The sequence below is a fragment of the Lipophrys pholis genome (genome assembly GCF_963383615.2).
Source record: "Lipophrys pholis genome assembly, chromosome: 7".
NCBI classification, from domain to species: Eukaryota; Metazoa; Chordata; class Actinopteri; order Blenniiformes; family Blenniidae; genus Lipophrys; species Lipophrys pholis.
Genome location: NC_137638.1, coordinates 15,903,271 through 15,925,268, shown reverse-complemented (window position 1 = coordinate 15,925,268; position 21,998 = coordinate 15,903,271). Strand labels below are relative to the sequence as shown.

At 40.7% G+C, this 21,998-nt stretch overlaps 2 protein-coding genes across 9 annotated transcripts; one reads left to right on the top strand and one right to left on the bottom strand.

Annotated features, from left to right (window-relative positions):
• Window positions 1-326: 326 nt before the first annotated feature.
• Window positions 327-8,676, bottom strand: rmi1 (RMI1, RecQ mediated genome instability 1, homolog). Its single transcript, XM_080467658.1, has 9 exons — window positions 8,599-8,676; window positions 7,875-8,330; window positions 6,314-6,424; window positions 5,003-5,152; window positions 3,688-3,758; window positions 3,405-3,528; window positions 3,199-3,280; window positions 2,745-2,934; window positions 327-2,392 (listed from the first exon to the last, which is right to left on the bottom strand). Exons 2-9 carry the CDS (start codon window positions 8,034-8,036, stop codon window positions 1,201-1,203), a joined length of 2,082 nt encoding a protein of 693 aa, XP_080323784.1. The 5' UTR covers window positions 8,037-8,330; window positions 8,599-8,676; the 3' UTR covers window positions 327-1,200.
• Window positions 8,677-8,786: 110 nt separating this feature from the next.
• hnrnpk (heterogeneous nuclear ribonucleoprotein K) lies at window positions 8,787-21,535 on the top strand. Of its 8 annotated transcripts, none has more exons than XM_080467797.1 (17): window positions 8,802-8,845; window positions 9,674-9,751; window positions 9,891-10,050; window positions 10,441-10,538; window positions 10,861-10,917; window positions 11,885-11,928; window positions 13,442-13,514; window positions 14,167-14,280; window positions 14,623-14,751; window positions 15,030-15,358; window positions 15,824-15,871; window positions 17,410-17,449; window positions 18,340-18,355; window positions 18,781-18,813; window positions 18,987-19,051; window positions 19,524-19,693; window positions 20,793-21,535. In XM_080467797.1, the coding sequence occupies exons 3-17, from the start codon at window positions 9,993-9,995 to the stop codon at window positions 20,821-20,823; spliced, it is 1,305 nt and encodes a 434-aa protein (XP_080323923.1). In that variant the 5' UTR covers window positions 8,802-8,845; window positions 9,674-9,751; window positions 9,891-9,992; the 3' UTR covers window positions 20,824-21,535. The 8 variants fall into 8 exon arrangements, with proteins under 8 accessions (XP_080323927.1, XP_080323928.1, XP_080323923.1 ...); XM_080467799.1 differs by having other exon boundaries at window positions 8,808-8,845; window positions 9,987-10,050; XM_080467798.1 differs by having other exon boundaries at window positions 8,808-8,845; window positions 9,957-10,050.
• The last annotated feature ends 463 nt before the right edge of the window (window positions 21,536-21,998 follow it).

Genomic DNA, 21,998 nt, shown 5'->3' with positions numbered 1-21,998 from the left:
TCGCAGCTCAGATAGTTGCTGAAATTAATGCAGGTGTGATAGAATACACAGAGTATCACAGTTCGTTGGATTGTAAATGTCAATGTCAGCAATGTGGCTATAACTCTGTGGCGTCTATAACGTCTGCTTTCTTTTCAGAATTATAAAAACATATACACACTATAACTAACCAGTCTGTGTGCATCAGCATCACATATTCTCAAACTGCACTTCACAAGTCTCACAAATATAAGAAGTGAGTAATAAGAGTGAAGCTGTCTGTTTCGTACAATCTACAGGAATAAGATGATCCTCGTTTGAACATGAAGAATAGAGAGATTATTTTTAAAACAAGCTTTAATTAGTCAGACAATATAGAAGAAAACATGTTGGACAATTCTATGCTGAGATACAGTAAACACATTGAACGCATTAATTTTATAACACGTGTTTAGAAAAGACAAAAACACAGATGAGGCTCAATAATGAACAGAAACAACCGGAGCTCATGGCCTCTCCTTTATCTTCCTTTCCTCTCATTCTCCTCTGAGGGAGTTTATTAAAGACCCACACTGCCCTTGGCTATTCAATCACTTTCCAGTGAGAAGTAATGGGTGAACTGAATGAATGCAAAGGCAGGTAATTCATTACCACAATCACACTGTGTACGGTCTCCTCTTTTCAATTTCTCGTCTGACTTTCTTCAGTCTTCTCTTCCTAACAGATCTCAATCTTACATACATTTTGGGATGCTGAACTTTGCCAAGATGCTGATAGCCAACAGCCAATCTATCATGGTATGTCGTGGTTTAATGTTTGTTTTACTGTACTTACAAATTTCTGAAGTAGATATTGAGCAGAAAATGAGGGCAGTAAAAAGATGAATGAAATCGCCTGATGACAAATGCCAGAATGTCACATTCACAAATAGCAGATGGGATAGATTGCGACACTGCCTGCTGATCATTAACATCCACTTCACACCTTCTGCTGTCCAAATCAGAAGCAGAAGGGCAGGTTGATCACAGGTCCCAAAAAAAAAAAAAAAAAACAACCTTAGTGTCAACCCACCACAGAAAACTTTCAAGCCATTGCTGCTGATTGTGATGTAACATTTGTCTCAGTTTTGTTGGCAATTTTTTCAGCTCCGCTTAAGGGCAATGCACTTTTCCATTGCCTGTAATTTTCTCATTATCGCCCGATTCCCCTCAATCTCTGTGTTTATCTTCTCCTCTCTCTCACTCTCTGCTCCAGCTCCTGGAGCTCCTTCTCACTGATGGGGTCTGCTTTGGTCACCACAGCTTTTCTGCTGCCGCGGTCCACCGTGATGGTCACGAGACAACACATGTCCACCAGCTCTTCCTGACATCTCCTCATCCCGGCTTCCAGCTCAGCTCTGCGGGTGGGGTCTCGTTTCAGAGCTCCCTTCTCTGGCACTGAAAAGCCCAGCAGGTTGGTCAAAACCCCGTCAGACAACTCCACATCCAGGTAGCCGGTGCCGTCTGATATTGTGGCGCCGACACTCCAAACGCCATTGCTGCTGCTCATTTTCCCCAAGAGGGTTACGATAAAAGCTTTGACATGGATCTCAATGGTCTGTGGGTGTGGTGAGGACATCATTCTTTCAAGCAAGCACAAGTATGTAAATGGTGGCGAGGTTAGAGTGACAGCAGGGACTATGCTGTCATACTCTGGACCTTGTTTAGCAGAGAGTCCATCAGATTCAGTAGAGCCAAAGGGAGGAATCTGCCCCCGAGGTGGAGCACATGAACTCTCAAGTGCAAAGCCGGTCTTCATTGAACTTACTGAACTTGTTGGTTTGCTGGAAAGTCTACAACTGAAGCCCGGGGTGACACTTTCTCTGTCTTTGGATGGTATCTTCTGAACGGGTGGCCGACTCGCTCCTCCAGAATTGTCCGTTTGTACATGACAGAGTTCAATCTCGTCAAAAAAGCAGTCCATGTCCTCATCCATACTGTCGCTTTCAGGAAAAACAATTTCTGATTCATGAAGCAGATTTGAAGCTGCTGGAAAACTGGAAGGTTTGGAAGTTGCTGTGTTTGACTCCCCTGAAACTCCTACAGGACATCCAAGATAGTCTCGTTTCTGTGTGGTGCTTCTGGAGACATTGTCGTGATATCTTGACTCTGTGTTATTGACCACTGTTGTGTTTCCAGGCCTGCTTTCAGACAGTGCAGGGGCATGCTCTTGAAAAATCACACTGTCCAATTCATCCAGTGGAAGATCATCGAAGTCTTCATCAGGAAAGTTTTCGACCGCCATTAGGTGATCGTGGATCTCTGGGTGAGTTGTGTCAGAAGGTAAGAAGCCCAAATGTTCATGTTCTTGGACTGAATCGCCTCTGCCGCGCTGCATCAAACCACTTCTGTAAGAGCCGGAGGAAGTCTCACTTCTGAAAGACACCAGCCAATTATGAACTAAATTAAATGAGATTTTAAACCAGTCTCTACCATTCTACTCCTAATGGGCTCATTGCAAGAGTAGTGCCCGAGAAAAAAGAGCTTCAACTGTGGTTTAATGTCGGTCAAAAAGAATTCTCAGAAAGCTTAAACGCTATATCACACAAATTAAAGCATTAAAAGAGGCTCCTGCCCACAGACTGCAGAATTAAAGTTCTTCCAAAAGGATTTTTCTAAAGGCAAACATTGCACAAAATTTTTAAATGTCAAGTTATATTTGCCACAGTGCAAGAGAGAAGACTCGCAGGATCAAAATGTCAAGGCATCAGAGCATTAATCGCCCACCTGGATGAGACGGTCGAGACGAAACTCCTGACAGACGAGCTCCTGGAAGACGGGGTGGAGGTCCCACGCAGAGTTTCATAACCACTGTCTTGGGCGGGTCTGACCTGAAACATGTCAACCCCCTCCTCAGCCTCCAAACTTGCCAACAACTCTGCATCGTCGAGCTCCAATTCTCCTCCTTCCTGATCACCTTCACGAAAACAGAACATTTCATTCATGTTACAAACTAACATATTTGGGGCAAATTAAGAATTGTGATTGAAAGGCAAACCAGTAACTCAAGCATTTGTGGGCCATTTCTCATTAAATAACTTTTTTCCAAATCAAGCTGCTGTGGTTTCGTAATGAGACACAACATTTGTGACTATGAGTCGCCATGCTTTTGCATAACATACAGACTCTCATACAAACACAGACACACACACAGACACACACACACACACTCACACTGTACCTTGGTGTGGTGCCGGTGCAACCTCCTCCGTTTCTTGCCGCTGCTCCTCAGGAAGTCCCAGCGTCCGACACAGCACCCTGCCCTGAAGAGTATGAACATCAAACAGAGGCTCTGCAGGAATCTTTTTCTAAACAACAACTGAACAAGATAGTGACTGATTATACAAACATACAGATATAGAAACACAGATTCGATGTATAGTTTACCTTGTCATTCCTTTCCATCAGGTCTTCCACCTCGCCTCCGAGGACCTTGATGTTGGACGGACCCAACAGCAGCACACCGAGTCTGCAGACCATCTTCCCCTGCAGCTGCAGCTTTGCCCCGGGTCTGAAAAAGGAAACAATACATTGGTACAGAAATCACTTGTGTTTCTATAATCATTCAAAAAAGATAACGGTTCCCGTTTTTCCGGGGACAAAAAAAAAACATTGTTCAAATGTGTGTGCCATGATTTAAAAAAAAAAAAAAGAGGGCTCGATTCCAAACCTGAGCTCTGCACTGAGTTCTGGGATGAACTGATACTCCATGGCCTCCAAGCTTTGGACTCCATCCGTCACCTGATCAAGAGATGAGAACTCTAACCAAAAATATATAGCTTGATCATGAAATATGACAGATTTAACTTCTTGGTCTTGTTAAATATTATACAGGTTTTTTTTTTTATGTTGGACAGCTTCATTCCTTATTATATTATATGATCATATGGTTTTGTATTTTAAGTCACAAGAGTAGCAATAAATATCAAATAGCGACATAGAAAAAAACTGTGTTTTTATGGTTTAATATTAGTGAGAAAACTCTAAACAAACTTCCACATTGTGGATACATTTTTATACTTTTTATAGCTTCTCTAATTGTTAAATGACCCATTCGAGATGAATAAACAGCATAAAGCACAGCTCAGTACATACTGACGCATTAGGGTTGTGGAAGAAATACTGTATCCACCAAGATACTTTATGTCATAAAAATACTGACTAGAATATAGATGAGTGAGTTGGGAAAGAGCTATTTTTCTTATTTTGTAAATAAATGCTGCCTTGTGTTGACTTTGAAAGCTAATCCGAACACATTTGCCTTATGGCCGCGTTCCCACCATTTGTAACTGTCTTCACTTCCCATGACTGCTGGGACTCGAAGACACGCTCACAATGGGTTGAGAAACGGTAAATGTAAAAAGCCACTGCAACGTTTCTAAGCAACACCAGCACTATTCTTGAAACACCACAGTGCGGTGACAAGTGCATTACTTAAGGTGAAAATTACGGTGTGTGTCATACTGTATATTCCTGCAATTTACTTTGATGACTGTACCTGTCCACTCGGATTCAGTTAGAACTGGAAGCAGAAGTCTTTCTTATTTCAGCCAGCCAAACACAACAAGACGAGGACTTGTCACAAATTAGACACCATTGTAAATAGTTTGACACTGGAGTCAAAGCCGGATCATATCAGATGTGCTATTGCGCGACTTTTATTGAACGTATTACCATCGCATCGTATTTTTATTTCCACACTTACGACGAGTGCAGTTTTCAAAAACAGACGATCTGTGCAGACAACCTCACATAAACAGCAATATCATGTTATCACTTTTTTTTTTTTTTAACTTGAAATGTCTGCTGCTGTGAGTCAGAAACACACCAATAGGAATCTGTGCCAGGACAAAGATACATTTTTTTTTAATGATCTTAATCAATCATCAAAAAGCAATTGATGCCTTGCATTGCACGTCAGGTGAATGGAAAAGCACAATAGTGAAACTGATAGCATTCAGTCGTAATTCACACATGCATCTGACCTGGAGGAGCAGCATTCGGGTTGGTCTGGCTTCCCAGGGCCTCTGGGTGGCCTGTGTGACCGCAGACACCTCGTCATTAGAGCAGTTGGTACCTCTCCACTTTTGCAGCTGACCATAAGCAGGCTGACTGACGTCCAGCAAAGAGTCGACCTGAAACAGAAAAGGAATATTCGTTTACGCTGCCTTGTGATTGGACGTGGTGATATCTTTGACAGGGTGTCTAAACTTTTTTTTTGTACTCAGGGCCACATACAAGAAAATAATAAACAGCAGGGCTGGTCACTAGAAGTGAAGTATTTCTTTGAAATCTCATGCATTTACTTGCTATTTTGCATTTGTTTTTTTAGTTCCACTGTTTTTGGTGACAAAGCGTCTGTGTCTGTGATTATCTTTGTTTTGTTGTTAAAGCTCAGCCTGCTGTTCTTGTACTGTGTGAGTCTTAGTTCATCATATTTCCAATATTGCCAATTCAAAATAGACCATGGGCGATAGCACGGCTCCGGACCATAGCTTGGAACCCTTGGTGTTATAGTCAAACCACTGCAGAAAGAACATATCGTGAGTTGCTGGACTTGACTTCCAGCAGATTTTACTAGTTATTAAGAAAGAAAAAGAAATCCAGCAGTGATTCTTATAATGTAGCTTCTGAATAGACGGCAATCACTTTTTTTTCTTCTTGAAATTACCTGACATTTGCTTTAATGGCTTTTTTGTGGCCCCCTTGGACGATATGGGGAGGTATGCATGTACTGAAGTAATTGTTGTGAAGCACAATTTTCTTTTCTTTTCTTTCTTCAGTTGGTATTCTTTTTCGTGCCTATTTTCTTGTTTTCAATTCTGAAGGGTCTGTTTTCTTTGTTCTTTCATGAAGTTGTGTTTACCTTGTACGGAAGGGTGACATGAGTAAAAAAATAAAAGGGGGGGGGGCTACCAACTACGCAAGCTTTTCCTCTGCTTGCTATGTACTATTCAACAATTGGATAAATATAAATTCAATCGTTGCATCACCCTCAGTTGATGTAAGGAGAAACCATTTCCTCAGCTATGATATCAAAAAATAAAAGTTGCATTTAATGAATATAGAAAGATATTTGGATTATTTATTTGTTGAATGTAGTAATTTCACATGTGAATGTTTTTCTTTTTTTAATTCCTCACAAAGTCTTGCTGCACAGACACAAGCTGTCTTCCTTGGTTTTAAAGGCACTTTCTGATACAGGATGTGTTTGACAAGTGAGTAGATTTCTTGAAATTAAATGTAAAAAGAAATATGATATTTAAAAAAATGAAAGGAGATCAACCAGCCCACACCTGGACACAGAACTTGCCACTGAGCTCTGTTTTCTGAGCCTGAGCGAGTCCCTCAGGGAGAACCGGGTAGTCCAGGTCTCTCAGATCTGTCAGCAGCCACTGGTCCAGCACCTAGGTTTAAGGATATATGCAATTTCATGACACTGAACATCATGAGATTTAACACACACACACACACACACACACTAACCACACAGCCAGTCAAATCCAGTTTTTCCATTATAAATGACAGAATTCTTTGAAGAAATAAGCCAAAAGAAAGAGCAAATATCCACAAATAAATGGCACACTGGATCAGTAACACCATGACGTCCATTCTGTTATTAAAATAACAATACCACATCAGGTAAAAACTGCTCTGAAGGGCTGAGAACCAGAGACTGCACGGACCAATTGATGGAGCTGATAACAAGAGTCCTGCTCTGAGACCACCTGAGGAGATGATGCATGCTTTTGGAAATGAAGCATTATCCTGCTTGAAATAAAGACAGACTTTGGCCACTAAGGAACACAGCTGTTCGGTAACAATATTTTGGTACACCGTGGCATATAAATGTTGCGTCAGTGCAGGAAAACATACCCCACATGACGCCACCACCAGCTGGTACAGATGACACCAGGCAAAATGAATGCTGTTTGCACTAAATCATTTGCCCTGCTATTGGCATTTTGCAATAGAAACTAGCATTTGTCAGACCAAGAGGTGCTTGTCCACTTATACTAATCATTATCCCCTCAACTGTGATCTCTATGTTCTCAGCTGACAGCAAAAGAGCTACGTATGGCCTTTGGCTTGTGCTGCCCATCTGCTCTAAGGTTTGATACATTTTGATTTCACTGCACTCTATAATGGATCAGGGTTCAACAAATAATTCCATAGCCTTTAAAGGAATTATAATTGAATCACAGTGAAGTAGAATACAGACAACACGCATATGAATTTAAATGTATAGCCACAGCGAAGAAGCTTTGACAGTGGTAAATTCGCAAAGACACACAGCCAGTATTACCAAAGGTTCACATTTAGAAATCAAAGATGTACACAAAATAGAAAATACCTGACAGTTTTTGAAAAAGAACTGCAACTACCAACACTTTTAATCTTACTATTTTCACTTACTACCTTTACAAAAACAAAATTACTGATTTAATAGTTTTTCCACTGCTATCTGCCACTCCACTTAATTAAATATTTTTTCAACTACTGCATGAAAGAGATTATTTAATTCAATCCCAATTGCCATATCCAGACATTGAGACAAGTGGAGTGGTGTATGACAGCAGTTGCAATAGGTGTGGGTCAAAAACCTATTGTCAACTAATCAATAGATTACTTCAAAAAAAAAGAAAAAAAAGAAAGCCATGGAAAGAAAATGTAAACTCAACATAACAGGTTCTCACTGACCAATGGGAACTGTCTTGACATGACACGCCAGTGGCGATTTAAAAAAAAAAAAAACACTGAGCAAATTCTTCCACTTAGATAAGCTCCTGAAACAAGATTCAAACAGAGATGGGTATTGTGCTAAAAGTGTGAGTGATGGTGTCACTTTGAGCCTACCTGTTGGTTGATCTGCTGCTGTGACAGGCGCAGTTCCCCTCCAGCCTCTTCCTGCAGCCACCCTACACATGCTTCGAGCCAGGTAAAGGGCACATGTACGTGCCAGGAGGACCGTAGCCATGCCTGGGCAGTGTGGACCACTGTTTGAATCTCAGGGGCCATGCTCTTCCTCTGTCTACTTGATTTGACCACTTTCTGATAGCTTCCTAATAAACTATTACTACTACACAACTATACATACATACATATTCACTAAAATGTAATGTCTGGCCACATTGTGGTGCAGGCGTGGTATTGGAAAGATTGAAGTGCTACATTTAATTTACCTTAAAGACGAATTATATGTTCAGGGATAATCTCTCTGTAAACTGCTTGTGGTCATTCATCAACAAGACCTGAGAGGATTGAATTAGACTGGTCAGGGTCGATAAGACCTGTGACACAGCAGGTGATCAACTGAAAAAGAGGCAGAAAAAAAGACAGTGGTGAATAAGGCAGTTAGTGTTGAATGTGTAATAACAAGGATGAAGTATGTTTATCATCTGATGTAGTGGTAAACGTAGCATCTAACCCAAAAGGCGCCAAAGTCAAGCAACTCAATGAATTAGCGTAATTAGCGCTATTGCCAGCGTTATGTCTACACACCGATTTGTGACTACAATACAAAGACATTCAATAAAAAAATGCCAAGGAAAAGTAAAAACATTAGGTTTGGTGAGCGAACCTTTTCAAGAAGAATAACTTGCAGCGCCACCAGAAACTGCTCTTCCGTACCCGGAAACAGGGCGTATCACACGCTGTGGAAAGGCGTCCTTTTTGTGATTGACGTCCTTCTTGTCGAATCGGTACTTTGGTTGACTTGATTGGCGTGCCTCTCAGCCAACCACAACGCAGCACCATCTCCCCCCCGTCGTGTACATTTCCACGTTCGGTAGAGAAGGAAGGGGCACGAGCGAGGTGCTTCTCTGCAGGTTTGTGTTTTGGTCATATTTTTGCTATTTTAATCTGAGCCCGTTTAAGCCTAAAGTAAGTCGAGTGCGGCTGTGCCACGCAGTGTTGCGCGATTTCAATGTATTCCCTGTTGTCACGGTGTTATCTCTTCCTCCGCGTCCTCGCCAGCTGGCCTGACTCGCTCCATTTGCGCTCGACCTGGAATATGGCAACATGGCGAAACAAGCTAGTGGCTAGCCCGAGCGTCTCGGACTGGTGTTCGTATCGATCGCCTCGCGGTGCTACTAAACCCCATTGAGTTGAACCGGCGATATTTCCCGATGCTTTATATCGAGCACAGCCTGGTACATGTTTGAAAAGAGTGCTGTGTACATTTAGTGAACGCTTCTTCTTGAAATACGCGGAGCCGCGCGATGCTAACGTGTTTTCCTGCGGGCTGCAGCGGCTAACCGCCGCCTGAGGGACGCAGCCAAACTCGGCTACACACTTTCGGTTCGCGAACTTGTGTTTTAGAAGACTACGAATTCGTCGTGTTGTTTTACTAATTGGCGTGAATACACACTAAGATTTTTAGGACCATTAATTTAATTTCATTATTATTTTTTGGGGATCGTTGATCAACTCGTCGCCTGATAGGACTGGAACACTCCTCCCTCTCCCTCGACGAAACAAATGATGAAACAATAACATGATACATTCAGCACTATGGTTTCATGCACCGTAACAGCTGCTACAATTTGCATGTAATCAAACGTACAATGGACATAAGTGGTACCATGCTAACTTTGCCAGTGGTTTACATAGCGCTGCATCTCCTTTTTATAAAGTAGCTTCTCCCCCCCCCCTAGACAGGTCACGGGAGCTGTTTGGTGCTTGCTTATTTAGATCCGCCTATCAACACGCCCTTGTCCCTGCAATAAATATCGGTGAGTGTGTGCAAGTTTCTACCATTTCGTTCAGATTATTGAATAGCTCATTCACCCAGAAAGCTTGATTTTTTTTTTTCCTCTTTTCTTGTCATTGTTTTTTTTTTTCCGTTTTTGCTGTTACAATGGTGACGAACAGCCACAGCTCAAAGGGACCGGTTGTGTACTTGTCTCTCTCTGCTGCTGCCACCTGTACCCCTGTCAGACCTGCTCCAATTCTGTCTTCATCTGACAGAAGAACATGGACTCAGAAATCGATCAGCAAGAAGAGTCTTCATTCAGCAACTCTGAGACTAATGGTATAAACGTTATTACTTTTATAATAGTGCATATATTGTGAAAATGTATTGATAACTATTAAAATCGCTACCAGTTGTATTAATATTCTTCATGTTGCTTTTTGCAAATATTCTATCGCACGGTGTTTGGAAAATCAGTATGTGCATTTTAGGATCTTAGTTTTCAGTGCACTAAGTCGGCACAAAAGGAGAGTTTTCATTGCAACACATTCTCAAACTTGTTTTTACGCAGCGTGTTTAGCTTTTAGCTCAGAGAAACAGGACTATGTAAAATTTGTGATACAGCTGTTCACTCCTTTTTTATTTATTTTTTTCCTAATTCATTAATATTATCTTGTAAAAGGTTGTGTGTACAGAGATACTAGTGTGTTTTTTATCTCTCCGTGCCAGGTAAGCGTCCTGCTGAGGATGCAGATGAGCAGAAATCCTTCAAGCGCTCCAGGAACTCGGATGAGATGGTTGAGCTGCGCATCCTCCTGCAGAGCAAAGTAAATTGTCTCGTTTCATGTTGAACCCTTATGTGATTATTTGTATTTTTGCCTCGTTCTTCCGAGCAAGCTTTCAGCGAGCCGATTTCTTGCACTCCCATAAATTTTTATGGTTTTCTTTTTGCTGCTTTGATCACATTATTTGCCTTCTGAATGATTAATTTCCACACTTGATTAAACTGTAGGTGTTTATACACCACCATGCTTTCTATACATCATATCTGAGATTATCTTGACTATTGATTGCAATTTAATTGTCCACATACTGTCTCTTTCATTGAATGAAGCTGTCAGTTTTAGAAAGTACTCTCTCTTCTCTCAGAATGCAGGAGCTGTAATTGGAAAAGGTGGCAAAAACATCAAAGCCCTCCGTACAGATGTGAGTACATCTATTTTGTATACCCCCAGTTTAGTTTTTTTTTGTTTTTTTGTTTTTATTTTTTATTTATTTTTTTTGCTTTGATATTTATTTTGAACTCAACTGGCCTTTCAAACCTATCCAGCTTAATGTGTAGAACAGCAGCTTCCACATTTAATGTAGAAATAAAACTTTTTTTTTTGTATATGATGGGTGTGGTTAGTTGATGGCTTGTTGTCATAGCCTTACATACACGTGATCCTTTTTAAAAACTCTTTGAGGCTGTTTTATCTTATTCTTCTCAATGAACATGATGTGATTGTCTCAGGTAAATTAGCCTGAGGCACAAAAGTCCAATTGTTATGTCCATTCGTTTCTCCATAATGATAATTAATTCTAACACTGCTGTTGTGGCTGCACTGATGCTCTTGTTAATTTAAATTTATTGGCACAGTGCTGAGTTCACAAGGTCACCCGCAGTGCAAGCCGTAAACATTTTTTTAGTACGTGTTAAGACAAACTGGCCAGTTCTTAATTCATTCAATGTCATTGCCTCTTTCTCTAGCCCTCCACAATTTGTTCTCCCCCTCCCCTCTTTCTCACTGTCTCTGGTTTAATCCCCAACATTGAACTCTTCATGTTCTTAATATGCCATTACCCATTTTCTGGTGTCACTTTTTCTCCTTTTCTCTCTTTGACAAACCAATCTCTGAGAGAATCAAATTAAAGTCACGTTTAACCGTGTAGAGCCTGTATATTAAAAATGTATTCCTCTTCCCTCTTCCCTCTCCCTTGTTTATTATTTTACTGTTTACTTTTTTGCCCACTTCCTCCTCTGTTGCCCATGTTCTGGATGGCCCCTCCTGCGCCCGCCCACCTGACACCCTGGTTGGCCCTGCCCATAATCGTGCCCTGTCCCTAAATGGGCGCCTTACTTGATTGACATCTGTGCTCGAATGGCCCTGGCCCCTGCCCATGCCACGCCCAGTACAATGCCAGTGTGTCAGTCCCAGACAGCAGTGGGCCTGAGCGGTATGTCCCTAAGCTCCTCCCTCTCACTGCCTGACTACAGGTCAAACAAGAAGAGATGAATTCTAGTCATCCTGCCTCTGTCAAGTCACTGTATTTTAACCTACCTGTTCTCACAGTGTGTTAGTCTGAATCAAAACGCCTTATGCGTTCATGTCCAAATCTGCCTGTTGAGCCTGTAAAAAGCCATTTGAACATCCTTTTTTTTTTAGAAATCACATCAGCACTGAAACTTAGGTTTGTAGGGGTTTTTCTACAATCTGCCACTGTCTTTCTTTTTTATTTTTATTTTAAATCTTTGCTATAACCTGTGCAATATGTGTGTGTTTGTATATTTATTTTTTTAGTTTTATTGATGATTCTGTCCTCTTTATCTTTCGCGTTATCACTTACCTCCCCTCTGAGTGGATATTCCGGTGTTTCCTTCGTTAGTTTTCATATGCTCACTTGCTTTCCGCATCATCCCATTCTTTCCTTGTGATGCCCTTGTTCCCTTGTTACATGGCTAGACTCAGATAACCCCTCAACTATGAAAATCAGAAGCCAAGCTAAGGTTCCAGCATTCCGTGTGTGTGTCTTTCTTTTTCTGTCTTCCGCTTCATCCCAACCTGGTTGTTGACTGTCAGAGCTGTTAAAAGAACAGCACATCTTTCTGTCCACCCATCACTGCATTCGTTGGTTTTATACTTACCGCTTCTCCCATCCCCCTTAAACAGCATCAACTGTAGTGTGGCAAACATCATTTGCCATGGTTTAATCTGCTCTATTACTATTCTTCAGCTGCCTACCATTCTGCTTTCATCATGTATAAACTGCTCAAGTCGTTCTGTTAAGTAAATTCATTGTGTTTACTTGATTGTTGCGCGAGGTGGGTGCAGACAACAACATTTTATACACAGATCTTTTAACATTTTTAAGCATACAAACCACTGGACAACTTTTCAGTGATGAATAAGCAGGAGAGCAGTCTTTTTTTTTTTTTTTCTTGGTCCTCTCTCAACATTAAATGTTGTTTAGGGTCCTTGTAGTTAAGTGTGTTTGTAGTGTGCATCCACCAAACTTTGCTTTAGGACTTTAGAGAACTCTCTGCAGCACCATTGGTGCTTACTTTTGCCAGATTTTCCTCAAACTTCACCCTCCCCGTCTTGCCCCTTCAGTGGTCACCAAGTGCAGTCACTTTTCTTTGGGTCTTTTTTTTATTTTATTTTGTCTCTTCACTTCCTTTCTGGACAAAGGCTGTTTTCTTTTGATTTTGTTGGTTGGGTGACAGCTCTTAACAAGTTACAGTATAAAACTATCAGGATGGCTTGTGAGCTTAAGAACAAAAATCAACTTGGATGTTTCATTTATAAATTTAGAGGATTTATTGGGGGGGTGCTGACAGTTTTCATGTGTCAAAATAAAAGAATTTCATGAATTGTTTGATCTGAAGTATTGTTCCCTCCCTCCCTGGGATGCCTTGCTGGTACCCCACCCCACCCTACCCTATCTGTGCTCTGGTGGATGAAATATGAAGCATCCTGAGCATCAGTGCCGACATTGAGACCGTTGGAGAAATCCTGCTGAAGATAATCCCCACTTTGGAAGAGGTGAGCGCGTGTGGATTGTAGGTCTTTTTCCTTAGTTAATGTCAATGCATTTGTTGTAAATATACAGTGGGTATCTCAAAGATACTTTCAGATAAGTTATTGTGGTTGTTTTGTATGCATGTCCAAACAGATGGTTTGTATTGTTTAATCTAATTGTATGTGCACAAACACTGAGTTTGGTCTATAACAAGAGGAAGGAGAATTGTATTTGATTACCAGAAACGGCTCAAATCGAAGTATGAACTGGGTACTTGTTTTACAAAATTACTCAATTAGTTGCCTTTTTGCGAATTTCATTATATTATAATTTTCTGTTAAAACAATTCATTTGTTTCAAATATGCAGATCATAAGTTTGAATACCATTTGAGAATGTGGATGTACGCGGTAGACTCATGATTTTACAAGTAGCAAAAGCTTAATACTGTAACTCATATTGTATATTTTATCTGGTGGAAAAGGCAGAATACAAAAAATTGTTACGAAAATAAGACTCAATTTTGTAATAATCCACACTTAATTTAGTTATGGGTTTGTAAGGTAAGAAGTCAGATAAAATTGCTCCAATGAGCAAATGTAAGGATTTAAGCATATTTGAGTCTTCCAATCAATAGAAAGCGTCGCAGTATAAACAAGTTGATTGTCCCTTACAGTACCAGCAATACAATGGTGTGGACTTTGACTGTGAGCTGCGTTTGCTGATCCACCAGAGCCTGGCTGGCTCCATCATCGGGGTGAAAGGAGCTAAGATCAAGGAGCTCCGTGAGGTACGGTCACATTTTAAGGAGTGTTTACATATATATATATATATATATACATATATATATATATAATTTTAAATTTTTTTTAATAATCATTACAATTTTTAATTAACGTTCCAACGCCGGAAATATTTTTCTGTTCGTAATCCTTTATTTCTGGTAGAACACAATATAAATTGGTACATGTTTGTACCTCAGACATGATTTAATTATCAGATACCTGAAAAATGGCGCAGTAGCAATTCTAGTAGTTTCCTTTTTTTTTTTCTTTTTTTTTCTTTTTATTCTTGCCACTCGTGTGTCTTTTTTTTTTTAATTTTTATTTATTTATTTTTTTCGTCTGTCCAGAACACAAAGACCAGTATCAAGCTGTTCCAGGAGTGTTGTCCCCAGTCGACAGACCGCGTAGTGCTGGTTGGTGGTAAAACGGAGAGAGTGGTTGAATGCATTAAAACCATGCTGGAGCTCATCTCTGAAGTAAGAAGCTTTGTGTTCTTTGTTTATTATCATACATTTCTAGAATATGAATTTGCTGACTGCATTTATTTCATCTTTATTATTCCATCACTTAAAATGCATTTGTGATTGAGAAAATAATTGGACAACAGAATCTCCTCGATTTGTGTTTTGTTGCAGATGCCATCAAATGATATTGCCCAATGCCTTTTAAGCTGGAACTATTGTTTTCCAATCCACCTTCGCTGTTGCTTTTATAAAACTGCAGTTCATTTAGCTTTTCTCTTTTCCTTTAACAGGCTCCCATTAAAGGTCGTACACAACCCTATGACCCTAACTTCTACGATGAGACGTACGATTATGGCGGTTTTACCGTGATGTTTGAGGAGAGGGGGGGTGGTCGCAGACTTATGGGCGGCTTTCCCATTCGTGGAAGTAGGCCCAGTGCTGGCGAACGCAGCTATGAACGGATGTCCACCAGCAGAGGGTTACGGGGCCCCATGCCCAGCTCCCGCCGGGATTATGATGACATGGGCTCCCGCCGAGGTCCTCCTCCACCTCACCCAAGTAGGGTTGGCAGACTGAGTGGCCGTCCACGTAACGTGCCCATGGGACACCCACACAGAGGGTGAGAGATGAGCAGGAATTTTCTTCAGTTTGCGTCTCTTTACTCCGTTCCTTCTTACTTTGCTTTCTGCGGTCACTTGCAAGTCCTGTGCTGAGGTGTGGTTATTTAGATGAATTAATTACTATGTCAGTTGCTGATAGAGATAAAAATCCACCTATTGATATGTCAGACATATAATACATGATGTACCTGTTCTGGTGGTGGTCTTTTCTTTCATGCATCTGCATATAAAAAGCTTACCACGTTTTCATTTGCTTTATTTTCATTCAGGTGCATATAGTTAGGCTCTCCAAAGGTGCTTTACTTTGTCTTGTATAGAAACGGAACTGTTATTTTGCACATGATATAGTGTCGCCATTTGCACTGAAACAGTGTTCATGGTTATCATTTCATTTGGTGTATGTGCTCATCACTGTATGTTTGGGTGTGTTTGTGTCTCTTTTTCCATCTCCATCTTGCCCACAGAGATGATCGTTACTATGACTCGTACCGTGGCTCAGATGACAGGTCAAAGTAAGTTTTTGTCCCCAAATCTCTTATCTAAACCTTTTAACTAATCTTACCTGGGATACTTTGACACTCTGATATTCAAGCATATAATATTTTGTTGTGTAATATGTGCACTTACTATAGATAATGGACTTCACGGAAATGATAATTTCTTGAGAACACCAGTGGGTGGTGCTTCCTGTTGAGTAGCATTTCACTCTCTGGTCTTTGATGGAATGATTTACGAGTGCTGACAGGTTTCCACTCAGTGACATGACAAATGATTTGGCCACAATGTTTTCACTCAAAATTGTTGAGGTATCCCTACACATGATTTCCTTGCTTGACAATTTCATGCTTGTACTTTTTTAATATATGTCTGGTATCCTTATTTAATGACCTTTTGCAAAACTAACCCTATTTTTGCCTATTTACCCTTCTGCCATAGCCTATCTTGTTAGTCCGTTAGTCCATTGTCACAATTTCTTTTCTGCTTCCCATAGTTTCTAACACTGAGCTCTAATTATTCATGTCCCTTTGCAGAGAACTCCTGCAATGATCTATTACAACATTTTATACTGTGTTGGTAACCCTGCTGTGCACTCTGCAGCCCCCCAGGTTTGAGAGGATGTATTGTGGTGGTCTGTATGAGGGTCATGTGCTGATGTGAAGCTGACATTTGTCATCCTTTATTGAGGACCGAAGATGAGCTTTTTTGGGATAAGAGATATTTTGTAGTCATGGTCACACTGACATTCAGGTAGATCTTTATATTGGTTTTCTCACCTTTGTATCTTGTTAGAAACGGGTCTAACAGATGCATAATTGTCCATTTGTATGCTTAATGAACTGTGGGTCAAAACCTTTTAATACCAATAAAATCTAAAAGCACCAACGTCTTTCATCTTGTGCTTAGATCTACTGTCATTTGACTGTATCTAAGTAACATTAAGGTAAATCAAATTGATGTTGCTGTTTAAAAGGAAAATACCTGGAAATACTTGTGAACCACTCGTAATGGGTTCAATACTGCAAATAACAACAAGGTCAAGATGGGTGATGACGAAGATGCAGTACAACCTTGCCACAATCAATTCCAGCCAAAAGATTGTACTACTGAAACTGTACTTTAACGCGACATTGAAAATGTGTGCCTGTGTATTATTCAGGGACACAAAGAGTACAATGTAAATGAAACGCACACGCACATTTCTTGAGTTTAATTCCCGTATTTGAGCTCAGTTGTGAAGGGGGAGGGGGCCATCAGCCCTTGGCTCTGATCATCATCACCACCACCTGTCACTCCTCTCACCATAACACTGTCAGAGCTGTTCCTGTTACTGTGTGGGAAGATGGCTGAGAGGAAATGTGTTTATACTGTAATCTTGCTCAGCGTGCGTGTGCAGTTTGACCTCGACCAGAAATTTTCTTTGGAATGTTGTCAAGTTTTTTGTTTTTTGTTTAATTCCTAAACATTTTTTATTTCTTTTACTCCCCCAACCCACATTTCTCTTTCTCTCTCTCTCTCGGTCTCTCTCTCTCTCTCCCCTCCCCATCACCAGTGACAGAAGAGGCAGACTGGATCGCTATAGCGATAACATGGTTAGTGACCCTCTGCTAAATGCATGCAGCTCTGATTCTAGCATCTCATTGGGTGCCAACATCTTCAAGCGAGCGCTCTCGTTGGTCCTCGCACTGTACAATATGCTGTGATTGTCCATTGTCCTGTTATCACAATAGTGATTCAAAAACAGCACAAGCGGAGATGGCCTCTTGTGCATATGTTCATTTGAGCCTGGGGCCATGGCTCCAACCTAATTTTTGGCATGGCATAAACCATTCCACCAAATGACCATGATCACCACAGCCGGAGACACCCCATAATAATCTGCTATAATTGCCCTCTTACTGTGTACTTTTCACGGCCAGCCTGTTTTTCCTGCAAGGAGAAAGAGGATGTTGGGGGGGGGGGGGGTGGTGGGGGGCTAGGGTAGGAGGGCATAGATGGTTGCTAAGCACTGATAACGCTTTGTTGACAGACTGGAAGGTCTTTCTCTTTTTCTCTATCTCTCCATCTTTCTCTTTTCCTCTTTCTCACTCTTCCACTCCTCTTTCTCTCTTCTCTTCCTCTTTCTCGCTCGCTCTCGGAGCTGGCAGGGTACTGCCTGCCGTTGCTCGGCAACAGCTTTTTGAATTGCTTGTTGCCCTGGCGACAGCAGCAGCTGAATAGCAGTTGAAAATGGGGGCTGATGGAGATGCAAGGAGAGACGGAAGGGGGGATGGATGGAGGGAGGGAGGGAAGGAGGAGGAGTCGGTCTTATGGACGAAAAACTGGGTGGCTTCTAGTTGAGTCTACTCCATGGATGAGGCTGCTGCATTATCTGTACGTTCTTTCTTGCAATCCTCCGTCCGTATATGCGAGATCCTGACAGGATGAAAGGAACCGTTTGTACTGTATGTAACTCGTCTATGTTTCTGTTTGTTGCCTACAGAGTGGTGGAGGATATGGTAAGTGCTAATCCTCATGATTTTCCATAATATAGTTCAATAAGATTTGTTTTATTTTATTTTTTATAAGAACAACCTTTTTATGCATCTTAATTTGCGAAGGTTATATTGGGGGTTATTCCCAACGTAGTCTGATATTTGACCAAATAATGAGTGAAATGGTCAACTTGTCAGGAGCACTTTAGAGCTGGAAATGAGGGGTGTTTCTTGTTAAATTATATTTTATTTAAAGCAATAACATTATGCTGAGAATATCTCTTAAGAGCAAATGCTAATTGGTCCACACTGAGTGGAATGTAATTTTAGTATTGTTTAGAAGAGCATTTTAACATGTTGAATCGGTAATGAAGTTTCATAGTGAAGTGGAAACAAGTAATTCTTTTAAATGTTACTGTGTTTTTTTTCTCTCTCTCTCTCCTACTTAGATAACAGTTCTTCCTGGGATAGCTACCAGTCAGGTGAGTCTGTATACTTTATCAATCAGTACCAATTCGACATTTTGCTGAGCTACATGTGATAACGCTGGGATCCTAGTATTGATTTTATTTGACGTTCTACTTTCTTTCCAAATGTTTCCCTTTTTCCTCTTTGTCTGATTTGGTTTCACCTCTCCCCCTCTTCTTTCCAACAGGTGGACGATCCTATGGTGACATGGGTGGCCCTGTCATCACCACACAAGTGACGATCCCCAAAGATGTGAGTAATTGATAGTGACATAAAAATAAACTTGCCGGCCTTTTCTATAAAAAAAAAAAAAAAAAAAAGAGGTTTTCTCCAGTGGTCCGGTTATGACATAAATTGCATGGACTATTGCTTTATTTTGCTTCTCCTATGTCCACTATATTGTCTGTACAACATTTAGAAATGTGTATTATTTCCATTATTTGAATGCAGTTATAGGGACAAATAATGGCTGTTATTTGCCACGGGTTGACTTTTCCCACAGTGGACCAGGTTTCAGTCATCTTTCAGTATTAGTTTTGTCAATCTTTTCATATATTCACATTAAAATTAAAATAAAGAATTCAGACAATATTTTCATTTAACACTAGCTTTTTCCCAGGTTATGTTTTTTCACGTCTTTTTTTTTTCTTCTTCTTAAAGCCAAGAGGCTAACGTGTTACTCATCTTGCCTACCTCTCACTCACTCTCTCTCGCTGTGCACCAGCTGGCCGGCTCTATCATCGGTAAGGGAGGCCAGCGGATCAAACAGATCCGCCATGAGTCTGGGGCCTCCATCAAGATCGATGAACCTCTCGAAGGTTCTGAGGACCGAATCATTACCATCACTGGCACCCAAGACCAGATCCAGAATGCCCAATACCTTCTACAGAACAGGTAATTTGTAAATGTTCTCAGTAGATCCCTCTGGGGTTGTTAGGGTTTTTTTTTTTTCTTTCTTCTTTTATTTCAATTTTTCAATCTGGAGATGGAGCCCACTTGCATTCAAAAATATTGGCCTTTCAAAAAAAGATTGTTGTATGGGCTCTTTACTCATTGTGAGCTTTCATAATTGTTGTGTTTTATGAAAAGTACTCGCATATACTTTGTGATGTAAACATTTACAGTTTTTATTTGACTACTGATTAGCCCAATGTGTGTTGGGTTATGCAGTCCTGTTGCCTGCTGTCTCTTCTTCACTAACCCCCTTCCTTTCTTCCCATGCAACCTGCAACTAGTTCAAACCTTCCTCTTACATGAAATGGCTGTGAAGGAATATGCAAACTGCATATATTGCATAAGTTCATTTAAAAGGGGCAGTATGATTGACATGTTTGACTGTCATATTTGTCCACTGAACACGATTGGTCGCAGAAGTGGAAAAAAAATCCTCCATGTCTATTTGCCATCTAAGCCGTTTCACTGTGAAGCAGGGAGTGGATTGATTCTTCCCCTGGCTGCTGCTGTGTGGAAGACTAGTGATTTTGTTGTTTTTAGTTAGATGAACCGACAACAAATCACAGTCTGCCAAATAGCACAGGCTCCTCCTCTTCTGTCTCCCTTGGCAACCAGTAGGCACGTATAACACACACACTACTTCCTTGTTGATGCTATCTGAGCTTTGCCCAAATACTAATACAGCTGTAGACCTGCTGCCCTGTCTCATGAGTAGTGTAGTGTTGCCTTGGTAACTAACCCTGCCTCCCTCTTCCTTCCTCTCCTCCCCCCTTCAGTGTGCTGCACCTGCTTGGACACAAGGACTAACCACACCCCCCCTCTCCTTCAGCCACTTGTCACATCTTCGTCCTCTACCTTCCTCTCCACTGCCTGTCTTTTTTTCTTTTTTAAATATATATACATATATATGAAGTCGCCATTTTCCTCTCCTCCTGCTCTGCATCTCCACTTTCGACCTCCCACTGTGGCATAGCTTTAGAAATACACTAACAGACGTGTGAATTGCATTTTATTCATTTGTCTACTCTTTTTATTTCAGTGTGAAGCAGTACTCTGGTCAGTTGCTGTAAACCCAGGACGCTCAGATTGGAGCAGACACAGATTGCCCAACTCCCCTCCTCAACCTTTCTGCCCCTGTACAACACATCCACCTTCAGAGTATTCTGGATTCTGGATTGTGGGTGGCTTTTTGAATTTTATTTTTGTATTTTTTAATGAAACAATTGTCCAACATTCCTGCGCGCAAGAGAAAATGTAGATGTTCTGCATTTTAAAGAGTGTAGGCCATTAGAACATTATATACATTTTACTCCCCCCCCCTCCCCATCACTCATATGTCCTTCAGACTTCTCTCAAACAAAAATAAACACAACCTTTATTTTGGGATTTTTTTTTTTTTAATGTTTTTGTATGCAAGTTTGTCTTTATGTAAATGTGTCCTGTTTGCGGGCATGGCAGTGTGTGTGGGTTGGTGTGTTTTTTTTCTGTCGAGATCAGTCCTTTCAAACACAGGTGTACCACATTATCACTCTGCAATGTGCAGAATGTAAGCTATATGTCTTTTTTTTTTTTTCTTCCTTTCTTTTAAAGAGCTGTGGAGATTTTCCTTGGGATGATAGTAAGTTTAATTTCAGACTCGTGTATGCACCAGATACAGGACAAGTCGAATTTGTAAGAAAATGGTAGCTTTGTGGTGACAAAACAAAAATAACTTGAGTAACTCCTCACAGACGGAAACGTAGTTAGACATCTGGAGAGGCATTTTATTTTAGATTTGACAAATGGTATTCAACTAATCTGTTTATGTCCCCGCAAATTCCCTTTGCTCAACTTTTGTTTGCTCTCCATGCTGTAGACTTCACATTGTCAAATTGTTCAACCAATAAAGATACAACTTTTTACTGAATTGTTTTTTGCCATTTTATTCCTTTCTTCTTTTTTGTTAATTGGATTTGGGAAGGCAATTATTGGAATAAACATCCCAAACCAGAGATTTACTATCCCATGAAGGAAAATGTCAATTTATGATAAATTGTTTTTGTGAGTAAATAATGAATATTTATAGAATCGTTTTCATAAAGTAAAATGCGGCACAAGCTGCTTTTTAGATGCGCTACAACGTAAACCGTAATTTCATTTACGCCAATACGAAGCGAACGTTTTCCGTTTCCTCCCCTGGGTTCTTCTGATTGGCTCCACCAGCCATTGACGTGGAAACAAGCGGTGATCTGATTGGTCACGAGCC